At 46.7% G+C, this 12,467-nt stretch overlaps 1 protein-coding gene across 1 annotated transcript in view; it reads right to left on the reverse strand.

Moving 5' to 3' along the window:
• igsf21 (immunoglobin superfamily member 21) overlaps window positions 1–12,467 on the reverse strand; it is a 224,258-nt gene that overhangs the window by 193,627 nt on the left and 18,164 nt on the right. Inside the window, exon 2 of the mRNA XM_033048444.1 lies at window positions 440–552. Within this exon, the coding sequence (XP_032904335.1) occupies window positions 440–552 (113 nt within the window). The remainder of the gene's footprint in view (window positions 1–439; window positions 553–12,467) is intronic.

Consider the following 12,467-nt stretch of genomic DNA (forward strand, 5'->3'; position numbering starts at 1 on the left):
CTTTTTTCACACAGAGAGTGGTGAATCTCTGGAACTCCCTGCCACAGAGGGTAGTCGAGACCAGTTCATTGGCTATATTTAAGAGGGAGTTAGATGTGGCCCTTGTGGCTAAGGGGATCAGAGGGTATGGAGAGAAGGCAGGTACGGGATACTGAGTTGGATGATCAGCCATGATCATATTGAATGGCGGTGCAGGCTCGAAGGGCCGAATGGCCTACTCCTGCACCTAATTTCTATGTTTCTATGTTTCTATGGCGGTAGAGAATGGAGGGGTAGAGGGGTGACAGGGTACAGAGAGACCAGCATTTGCAAAACATCAACCACTCTTCATCAAAAGGCTTGCACAAAATATTAATGTCTGAAATATTATTTTCCATCTGTCTGTGCTAATGTTTATTCAGTAGCAGACTGCCTAGCGACTGATACTGTCACATCTTACCTTGTACCACACAATCTCCCGCAGTCTCCTGTCTGTTTTGAAGTTGCATTTTAAAGTCACAGCATCGCCTGCTACTACAGGGGGGATCGGTTCAATGTTCACCGTCAAATATCCTGCAGCATCAACAAAGAAGAGGAATAACGTTACTTCGGATTGGAGAAGAAAAACCTCCTGTGACACCAACAGATGCAGCGAATGTATTTTCACGCCATGGAAAGATAGATCAGCCATGACTGAATGGCAGGGTAGACTTGTTGGGCCAAATGACCTCTTTCTGCTGCTGGAACATATGAACATAAACTAGTTGGCTCTTGACGTTGCCCATCTCCTGTGGCCCCACACACTGATCACCACATTGATCGATGTTAAAAATCCAGTGGTGACCAGAAAAAGGTACGACTCTTTGGGCGACTATTCCCGGCCATACAGGCTTCACGTGTCGACATGTCACGGGGTGACTCCTGTATGGTCGTGAGTAGTCGCCCAAAGAGTCGTACATTTTTCTGGTCACCGCTGGATTTTTAACATTCGGCGACCTGCTGCGACTATGACGGGTGCCGGCAGGTCGCCAAACAATAATCACGTAAGTGGGACAGGCCCTTTACCTTATCTCCCAAACCTGTCGCATGTCCACTTTTTGTCCTCCTAATTTCTCCCTTTAGTGACTCCGACATCCCTTATGCTCTTCAAGAGATTTGCCTAATCCCACCTGCCTCCACCTGACAAACTCTCTCTTTTCCCTGACCAGTGTCTCGATATTCCTTGCTCACCAACGTTCCCTAATCTTGCCACCCTTGCCCTTCACTCTAACAGGAAGAGTTGACTGTTGTTAAAACTACCCATAACATTCTTGCCCCTCTTTTACACTTCCCCAAACACCATGTCCTTCTATTCATTCCTTAGTTTATCTACCATCCTGTTAATAAATACATCAATTCTATTTATTTCATCTATTCCACATTCACACCATGTAGAGGTGATGAGGTCCTTATTTAATTCATTACTGACTATTTTACAAGTTGAGACATGTATCCTGTGTCTAACTTAATTAATACATTCATAATTTTAAGTGGCTTCATCAGGTAGGTTTTTTTCTATTAAAAACTAATTCTGGTGATTCTTTCCTAATAAGTTACTACTTCAAAATTCTGATATCATCCATCTGAATCGTTAATCCGCCTTCCCCAGGGTGCCAGTGTTCTTCTTGTAATGCAAGGACCAGAACCATGCACGGAGAGTTGCATTGAACACTCTGCAGCCTCTGTGTGCAGTGTGATAACTGGGGCATTATCCTACTATGGATTCCAGCTCCAGTTCCCTACCTGGGTAGCTTACACCCCAGCGGTATGAACATTGACTTCTCTAACTTCAAATAACCCATCCTTTCCCTCTCCCTCCATCCCCTCCCCCCTTCCCGGTTCTCCCACCAGTCTTACTGTCTCCGGCTACATTCTGTCAGTCCCGCCCACCCCCACTTCAGTCTGAAGAAGGGTCTCGACCCGAATCGTCACCCATTCCTTCGCTCCATAGATGCTGCCTGTCCCGCTGAGTTTCTCCATCATTTTGTCTAGTAGTTGATTCCCTCCTAGTTGAAGAAGTGTGGGGGAGTGGTCACAGCTTTCCACCATGCACGAGTTTCACCACGAGTAAGATCAAAATGTACTTCTACACGAAGTTTGGATGAATAGTTTTCTTATTGTAGCAGTAAAATATTCATCCAAACTTCGTGTATAAGTACCTCTCCCCCACGCTTCTTCAACTACAAGGGAGTCTGCACGAGAATCCCAGCCGCTAACACGCCTCAGACAACGTATAAATCCCACCCACATAATTACAGGCAGATAAAATTTAAAGGAAACTAGTTATAGTTAGAACATACTGAGTTAAGCTAAATGGCTACTACAGGTAGAGTTGCTGCCATATAGCACCAGAGACCCAGGTTGTACCTTCTCCCTGTCATGGCGAGGGTTTTCTCCCACATTCTAAAGGGCTTGTAGGTTAATTGGCTTCTGCAACTTGTCCCTAGAGTGTGGGATAGAACTAGTGGCAGTGGACAAGGCTGAGGTCAGACAGGCCAGCATGGCAATGGGAGCACGGGTTGAGATGATGTGTGACCTGTTGTTCAAGATCGGCATTGTGGACAGAGCACTGATGGTCTGCAAAACAATCACCTAGTCCACACTTTAGGCTTCAGAGATACAGTGAGGAAACAGGCCCCTCAGCCCACAGAGCCCGCTCCGACCAGCGATCCCCATACACTAACACTATCCTACACACTAGGGACAATTTTACCAAACTCAATTAACCTACAAACCTGTTCGTGTTTGGAGTGTGGGAGGAAACTGGAGCACCTGGAGAAAACCCACGTGGTCACGGGGAGAACGTACAAACTCTGTATAGACAGCACCCGTAGTCAGGATGGAAGCCAGGTCTCTGGCGCTGTGAGGCAGCAACTCTACCACTGCGCTACTGCTTTGCCAGTTGCAATAGCAAATGCCCATTTATATTTCTGCGCAAGAAATGCCTTGTATCCGACTGTTCTATTTATGTCTAATTCTAAAGTCGGTAGCAGATGGGAAGCAACCTCAGCAAATCTCTTCAGGAGCTGCAATACAATCTTGTTCGTTTCTGCACCTATGTCATTTTTTAAAATTTCCAAGCTTGAATTTAAATCAATTCAAAATAATCAAAAAAGAAGCGAAAGGCTTTATAACTGACTATCCCAGCAGAATATGCAGGACAATTTGTCCCGTGAAAAAGCAGAAATGGTGACAGAATATTTAAGACTTCTGCATGAAATTTTAATCTGAAGTCTGTCTGCACTTTCCTTAATCTTTAATGTGCTTGGCTAACAAAATCTCACAGTCTAACGTTAACAGTTGATCAAGTATTAATGTTTCTTTTGGGACAAAAGTTCCAAACATTGAAGGAAAACGGTTTCCTCAATTTGTTCCAGAGAGGCCTGGTTTTCAATTTCAGACATCAGAGTGGCAGGGTGGCACAGCGGTAGAGTTACTGCCTTACAGCCCACCAGAGACCCGGGTTCGATCCAGACTACGGGTGCTGTCTGTACGGAGTTTGTACGTTCTCCCCGTGACTGTGTGGGTTTTCTCCGAGATCTTCGGTTTCCTCCCACGCTCCAAAGACGTGCAGGTTTGTAGGACAAGTGTGTAAGTACAGTGGTATAAGTGTAGATTGTCCCTACTGTGTGTAGGATAGTATTAATGTATGGAGATGGCCGGTCTCGGTGGGTTGAAGGGCCTATTTCCGTGCTGTATCTCTACACTAAACTAAATTAAACCTTATGTATGTTTAATTGCTGGTTTAAATCGAAGATAGACACAAAAAGCTGGAGTGACTCAGCGGGACGAGCAGCATCTCTGGAGAGAAGGAATGGGTGACGTTTCGGGTCGAGACCCTTCTTCAGGCTGAACATTTCGGGTGTCCAGGGATGCTGCCTGTCCCGCCGAGTTACTCTAGCTTTCTACGTCTATCTTCGATTTAAACTAAACCTTGTTCACTTGACATATTCTGCCAATCAGTGGAAATAATCTATCTATCTTTATCTCCCATGCATTTTCAGTAAATTTACCTCCGGAGAATAAAGAACCTTTATGTGATTCCCTGATACATTCACATTTGTAGCTCGATATTACTCCAGTAATTCTACACCAATCTCCCACAAGACAATATATCTCTCCTGGTATTGGTACATTATTGTTACAAGCACCGAGATACAATGAAAACCTTTCTGCGCGATCCAGTCAAATCATACTGTACATGAGTATTAAGCCATATACAAGTGCAACAGAATGCCAAGTACAGAAAGAACTGCAGGCGCTGATTTAAATCAAAGGTAGACACAAAATGCTGGAGTAACTCAGTGGGTGAGGCAGCATCTCTGGGGAGAATGAATGGGTGACTTTTCGGGTCGAGACCCTTCTTACGACTGATGTCCGGGGAGGGGATAGGACAAAGGTAGAATGTAGGCGGAGACTAGTGGGAGAACTGGCAAGGGATGATCAGCCATGATCATATTGAATGGCGGTGCAGGCTCGAAGGGCCGAATGGCCTACTCCTGCACCTATTTTCTATGTTTTCTATGACATACCTTGAGGAGATTTCGCAGCGGAGTGGACAAAATGTGTAAGTAATGCAACTTGGAGGAACTGCACCTCATATTTTGCTTGGCTAGTTTACACCCCAGCGGTATGAACATTGACTTCTCTAACTTCCCTTGCTTTCTCTCTCCATCCCCTTCCCCTTCCCAGATCTCCCACTAGTCTTACTGTCTCAATCCATCAGTTTTATTCATCACATACACATATAAATGCAGTGATATGAATTTGCCAGCAGCGGTACAATAAAAAAAGAACACACAATACACAATAAAATGAAACACAAGCATCCAGCACAGCATTCTTCACTGTGGTGGAAGGCACAAAGTACAGCCAGTCCTCCTCCTTTGTTCACCTGTGGTTGGGGCCAGAAACCTCCGTAGTCGCCGCTACGGGCGGCACGATGTTCAGGCCCTCTCGTTAGGATGGTGGAAACTCCGACGTCGGGACGGACGAACACACGGAGGTCCCGAATCGGGGCTTTCCTACCGGAGACCGCGGCTTCAGGCTGTCGTACACTCCGCCCTCATTCTATCTTTGTCCCGCCCCACTCCCCCTCCCCTGACATCACTCTGAACAAGGGTCTTGACCCGAAACGTTGCCCATTCCTTCTCTCCAGAGATGCTGCCCCACCTGCTGAGTTACTCCAGCATTTTGTGTCTATCTACAGAATATAGTGTCACAGCTTTAGTGGTACAGTTACAAAGATTTTTTTTAAATGGCCAGAGACCATATGGAGGCAGGCTGGGAGATTGGAACCACAACCTGAGCTCATGAGGGGACCGTTCAGTAGTTTAGTTTTGTTTAATTGAGAGATAGAGCATAGAAACAGACCCTTCGGCCCATCAAGTCCACACCTACCAGCACATTAACACTATCCTACACACACTGGGGACAATTTTATTTTTATGCCAAACCGATTAACCTACAAACCTGTACATCTTTGGAGTGTGGTAGAAAATCTGAGAAAACCCACGCAGGGTTTTAAATCCGTACAGGCAGCACCCCGTAGTCAGGATGGAACCCGGGTGACTGGCGCTGTGAGGCAGCAACTCTACCGCTGAGCCACCGTGCTGTCCAGATAACAATGAGGAAGATGTTATTTCTGAATCTAATGGAACGTGCTTCAAGTTTTTGTATCTTCTGCCTGACGGGAGAGGAGAGAAGAGGAAATGACCAGGGTGTAAATGGTCTTTGGTTATGTTTGGCTCCACTCCTAAGGCAGCGTGAAGTGTAGATAGAGGTGATGGGGTGGGAGGCTGGTTTGTGTGATGGGCTGTGCTAGATTCACAACTCTGTGATTTCCTGCGGTCTCCAGCAGAGCTGTTGCCAAATCAAGCTGCCATGTTTTCTGAGGCTCAGACTCAGAACTCATTCAGTGCTCCAGGTGTAATCAATACAAGATGCCATAGTGTAATCTCTATCTCCTTGACCTAAAGAGGCCAACAAACTAACAGCCTTTTTCAGTATTTACTAATCTGACCACTACAACCTAATGCTCTAGGTATCTAGATGCCCAAAGTCACATTCGATCACCACTGATCCTAACTTTTCACTATTTAAGGGCCTGTCCCACTTACTTGATTTTTTATGGCGACTTTCCGGCACCCGTCATAGTCGCAGCAGGTCGGCTGTACGGTCGTGAGTGGTCGCCCAAATAGTCGTACCTTTCTCTGGTCGCTGCTGGATTTTCACCATTTTGAACATTTTCGGCCTCCTGCTGCGATTATGACGGGTGCTGGCAAATCGCCGGAAAAAATGATGTAAGTGGGACAGGCCCTTAAGTCAGCAGTCTGTTTTATTCTTCCTTTGGTCTAATTTGTCATCATTTTGTTCAGCTGATTAATTTATTAATATCGCATTATAACTTAATTCCATCTATCGCTGTGCCGTTCGGAAACTTGGACACATCATTTTCTACACATCACCCAAGTGACCGAATGGTGAAAGACCTGGACAGAGTGGATGTGGAGAGGATGTTTCCACTAGTGGGAGAGTCTAGGACCAGAGGGCACAGCCTCAGAATTAAAGTACGTACCATTACAAAGGAGATGAGGAGGAACTTCTTTAGTCAGAGGGTGTTGAAACTGTGGAATTCTTTGCCACAGACGGCTGTGGGGGCCAAGTCAGTGGGTATTTTTAAGGCAGAGATAGATAGATTCTTGATTAGTTCAGGCGTCAGGGGTTATGGGGTGAAGGCAGGAGAATGGGGAGAGATAGATCAGCCATGATTGAATGGCAGAGTAGACTTGATGGGCCGAATGGTCTAATTCTTCTCCTGTAACTTATGAAGTAATTATTAAATAAGATGAATAGCCACAGCCCACTCTTCCTTGTGTCGAATACTGTGCCATACATATCCTGTCGAGGATTTGCCCATTATCCCTTCTCTGGTATCTGTCACTCAATCAATTTCCCAACCACATCAATGGTTTGCTTTCAATTTCATGAGCTTTGACTTCTGCCAACAGTCTCTCCTATGATGCTACTAAATTCCTCCTGATGATATATCACATCCACAGACATCTTCTCTCCATCACTTTAATTGCTTCTTCAACAATGTAAGCCGTGTGGATCTGCCTTGCCCAATCAACAAGAATCTCTGCTTCATCCCTTCAATCAGCTGATTGCCTTCGAACTGTGTTTCATTAAAGATGGAGGGCCAAAACCCCAAGGACCCCCCCTGCCTCTGAAGCCATCAAGGACAGAGAGCAGTCAACACCACTAGCAGGAGTGCTTCTCAACGGGTTCCCTGTCTTGCCCTTGAATCTATCCCGCAGCACCTTATCTGCTGCAGTCTTGATCACACCATCGCCCAGCAGGATTCTTGAGCAGTCAAACTCCCTGCTGATGTGTGAAAATATGGTGGGGAAGTAATCATGGTGTGAATTTATCAGAGAAAGGGAAGAACATGCCAGGACATCTCAGAGAAACTGGACCATTCTATCAACAACTAAAGAGCAGTCCTGAGCTACCATCTTCTCCATTGGGGTTATCTTTTAGATTATCTCATCAGATTATCTTTATCGGACTTTAATGGACTTTATCATGCACTAAACGTTATTCCCTTTATCATGCATCTGTACACTGGATAGCTTGATCGTAATCCAGTGAATTACGCACTAGGGACAATTTACAGAAGCCAATTATGATTGTGGATTGTGGATGATCAGCCATGATCACATTGAATGGCGGTGCAGGCTCGAAGGGCTGAATGGCCTACTCCTGCACCTATTGCCTATGTTTCTATATTGTCATGTGTACAAAAGTATTATCTTTCCACTGACTGGTTAGCACGCAACAAAGCTTCTCACTGTGCTTTTGTGTATTCTGTAAATTGTCCCTAGGATGGGGTATGCGTGATCTTTGGTCAGCGTGGACTCGATGGGCTGAAGGGCCTATTTCCATGTTGCACCTCTAAACTAAATAAACAAAACTGAACTGCAATGCTGGAATCTTGAGCAAAACAAGCCACAGTGCTGGAGGAACCCAGCAGGTCAGGCAGCATCTGTGGAGGGAATGGACAGAAGATATCTCAGGTCAGGGATCTTTAGTCTGAAGAATAGTTATGTAACTTCAGAAGCTAAGTTCATTGTGTTCTCACAGTCCGGTTTGTGGCAAGTGAAGCAAGTTTGTGCCAAATGGGGACCGATTGCTTCAGTCTGGGGAATGGGTCAAGACCTGAATCACCATGTTTCTATTACCTCCACAGATACTGCCTGACCCGCTGAGTTCCTCCAGCACTTTGATTTTGCTGAAATGCTATAAATGCACAATCGACCAGGTCAGAGAGCAACGGTGCCACGAGAATTAGGGTTGACCTTTCATGTTAAGCATCCATCACCATTGCCTTCACTCCCTTGACAGAAACAGCCGCAGTTGGAAAGAGTCTACTACGATTTTATTTATAGAGATACAGCGTGCTAACAAGCCACAGGGGGGGCACAGTGGAACAGCGGTAGAGTTGCTGCCTTATACCCAGCTCGATCCTGACCCCGGCTGCTGTCTGTATGGAGTTTGTACGTTCTCCCCGAGGGTCTCGACCCGAAATATCACCCATTCCTTCTCTCCAGAGATGCTGCCTGTTCCGCTGAGTTACTCCGGCATTTTGTGTCTGTGTCCCTTTCCCAATGCAGGAAGGGGAACATAAAGATTCACATAATTGTGTCTATCCAGGTTTGTAGGTTAATTGCCTTCTGTGAATTATTCCTAGTGTGTGGGTGATCGCTGGTCGGCATGGACCCAGGGGGGTCAGAGGGCCTGTTTCCACGCTGTATCTCCAAACTTAGCCAAACTAAAGCCCTTCGGCCCACCGAGTCCATGCCCACCAACACTGGGGACAATTTACAGAAACCAATCACACACTAGTTCTATGTTATCGTACTTATGCATCCAGTCCAGACACATGAAGCACAATTTTCAGAAGCCAATTAACCTACAATCCTGGGATGTGGGAGGAAACCGGAACACCCAGAGGAAACCCACGTGGTCACAAGCAGAACGTGCAAACTCCACACGGACAGCTGATGGTCAGTATTGATCCGGCACATCTGGCGCTGTGAGGCAGCAGCTCTACCAGCTCTGCCACATTGGATATCAGAGGTGCCCGATATGAGGAACTAGGTACTAAACTACAAAGGTTCTAGTTTTCCGGTTAGAATAGTCAATGAAATCAGTAGAGGAAGCTGCCTCTTGAGAGTGAGTGGGATAAAATATACAAATGGACAAATTAATGAGGCAGGCACTTTTATGCGGGCAAGTGTAAAGTACGAGGCGAAGATAGGTAAAATATATGGCACGCTTATTTCATCAGCATCGTAGAAGTAGATGCGTTTGAAGCTGAACACCATCTAACTGAAAGTAATTGTGACATTTTTATAGACGTTTCCGACTAATGCAAAACAACACTCAACTGAGATGCAGTTTAATTACAAAACCACAATGTGGGGAAATAAATCAAAAGACCAAAGTGAAATGGCCAAGCTGTTCTTTGGATTTTGCAAACAGTTCTCACCACAAAGTAAGACATACATCCAATATATTTGTACAAGGCACTATTTATTAGTGTTACCTTAGCACGCAACAAAAGCTTTTCACTGTACCTCGGTACACGTGACAATAAACAGAACTGAACCGAACTGTGTACCTGCTCACTACATGAAGGATTTAAATTAACTACTGCCATCTAAATCACAGCCAGAATGAGTGTTTGTGCAGACACAGGGGCTGCAGATGCTGAAATTTGGAGCAAAACACAATGCGCTGGAGGAACTCAGCAGGTCGGGCAGCATCCGTGGAAGCAGGGGGGTTGTGGTGACCCTGCACGGGGTCAAAGGGCAGAGAGCCAGTGTGTAGGAGTCTGACTATGGGGTAGGGTCAAGGGTGAAGGGTGATCTAACAAAGATGGCGCCAACCTGCGGCGACATTTTTGTCAGCGGCACAACAGAAAATCTTCAAATATAGTATTTCTGAGCTCATCTGTATCAAAGAAATTGCAGAGATCAACAATGTAAGTAGCGAGCTGATAACGCATTTAAATACATTAGCAACACTGCGGACTCCCGAAGATAGCGACGGTAAGGGAATCCCCGATCGGAGGGGAATCCCCGACCTCCCGGAGGCACGCTGGTACAGTAAGTACTGTACCTGTAAACACCGGGGAAGCCTTCATGGAGTCCGGAATCGTGGCTATCGGGCAGGACTACAAGTATGGCTGAAGCGTAGGGGACTTCGGCCCCCTCTCCCTACCAGCCTACTGGCCAACGTACAGTCAATAGAAAACAAAATGGAGGACTTAAGGTCAAGGCTGCTTTATCAAAGGGAGCTGAGGGAATGCTCTGTGTTCTGTTTCACAGAGACATGGCTCACCCCCAGCTCCCCAGACTCAGCGGTCCAGCCTGAAGGGTTCTCCATCCACCGTATGAACCATACGCAGGCATCTGGGAAAGGGAGAGGAGGGGGCGTCTGCCTCATGGTCGACTCTTCGTGGCGCTCAGACGTGGCAGTCCTGTCCAACTCCTGCTCTCCACACCTGGAACATCTGGCGATGAAGTGCCGCCCCTTCTAACTTACAAGGGAATTCACCTCCATCATCCTGACCGCGGTCTACATCCCACCCCAGGCAGACGTCCGTCTGGCACTGGAGGAGCTGCACTCCTTGGTCAACAAGCACCAGACATCTTACCCTGAGGCGTTTAACACCGTAGCCGGGGACTTCAACAAAGCCAACCTGAAGAAATCGCTCCCTAACTTCCACCAACATGTCTCCTGCAGCACCAGAGGACCAAACACCCTCGACCACTGCTACACCACCATCAAAGACGCCTATCGCTCTATCCCTTGCCCATACTTCGGTAAATCCGACCATTCAGCGGTGCTGCTTCTTCCTGCCTACAGGCAGCAACTGAAGAAAGCACCCCCAGAGGTGAGGACTGTACAGAGCTGTTCGGGGGGGGGGGGGGGGGGGGGGGGGGGGGGGGGTCAGTGGAACAACTCCAGGACTGTTTGGATTCTGTAGACTGGGCAATGTTCAGGGACTCGGCAACGGACCTGAATGAATACTCCACAGTCGTTACAGACTTCATCAGGAAATGTGTGGCGGACTGCATCCCAACAAAAACCTTCCAAGTGTTTCCTTGTAAAATTGTAAAACTGTCCCGAGTGTGTAGTAAGATAGTGCTAGTGTTCGGGGATCGCTGGTCGGTGCGGACTCGGTGGGCCAAAGGGCCTGTTTCTGAGCTGTACCTCTAAAGCCTAAAGTGCATTGTAGAAGGGAGGCAAACGCAATTGGGAAGATGCACAACAGATATATACGGTTATTAACAGAACGATAAGCAAACTGAAAACGAAGCATTTGAGCAAAACACTGATTACTTTTTGTTAAAGGTAAATACGCTGAAGGGGGGGGGGGAGGGAACAGAAGAATATTGCCAAGATGAGATGAGATGACTGCTGGTGGATGGGATTCTTCTAGTGTATAAATGCCAGCACGGAGCAGTTGGGGGTGAACAGCTTGCCTGTACCCTGTAAATCTACAGTAATTAATGTGGGAGCTGGAGGCAATGCAGAACAGAATCACAGCCCAAGCCGACATCAGGGGCGTGAGATATTCACAAGCTTGGGCTGTTCAGCTCTGGCATTATGGAAGCTGGCCTTTACAAGAGATAAATCAGGTTGCTAACCATGCAGAAAGCTTTAGCCCACAAATGAAAATGTTGGACTAGAGTTAAGGAGCATAAAAGGATAGGGAGAGGGTAAATGCAGTGCCTTTTACCCAGTGTAAGGACATTAAAAACCAGAGGGCGCAGCGGTAGAGTTGCTGCCTCACAGCGCCAGAGACCCGGGTTCGACCCTGTCTACGGGTGCTGTCTGTACGGCGTCTGTACGTTCTCCCCGTAACCTGCGTGGGTTTTTTTTCCGGGATCTCAAGTTTCCTCCCACGCTCCAAACGCCAACAGGTTTGTCATATGTCCTGAAATGGAACAATTACATTTGTATAACAGATATGAAAATGTGTAGGAAGGAACTGCAAATGCTGGTTTACACCGAACATAGACACAAAATGCTGGAGTAACTCAGCGGGACAGGCAGCGTCTCTGGAGAGAAGGAATGGGTAACATTTCAGGTCGAGACCTTTCAACCATATCACTCGTTTCCCTCTCCCCTGACTCTCAGTCTGAAGAAGGGTCTCGATCCGAAACGTCACCCATTCCTTCTCTCCAGAGATGCTGCCTATCCCGCTGAGTTACTCCAGCTTTTTGTGTCTACCTTCGGTTTAAAACAGCATCTGCAGTTCCTTCCCACAGGTTTGTAGTCCAATTGGTTAGGTGAAATTGTAAATTGTCCCGAGTGTGCGTAGGAACAATTTATCCCTAGTGTGTTAGTATACAGGGATCGCTGGTCGGCGCGGA

The sequence above is a fragment of the Amblyraja radiata genome, chromosome 31, assembly GCF_010909765.2.
Source record: "Amblyraja radiata isolate CabotCenter1 chromosome 31, sAmbRad1.1.pri, whole genome shotgun sequence".
NCBI classification, from domain to species: Eukaryota; Metazoa; Chordata; class Chondrichthyes; order Rajiformes; family Rajidae; genus Amblyraja; species Amblyraja radiata.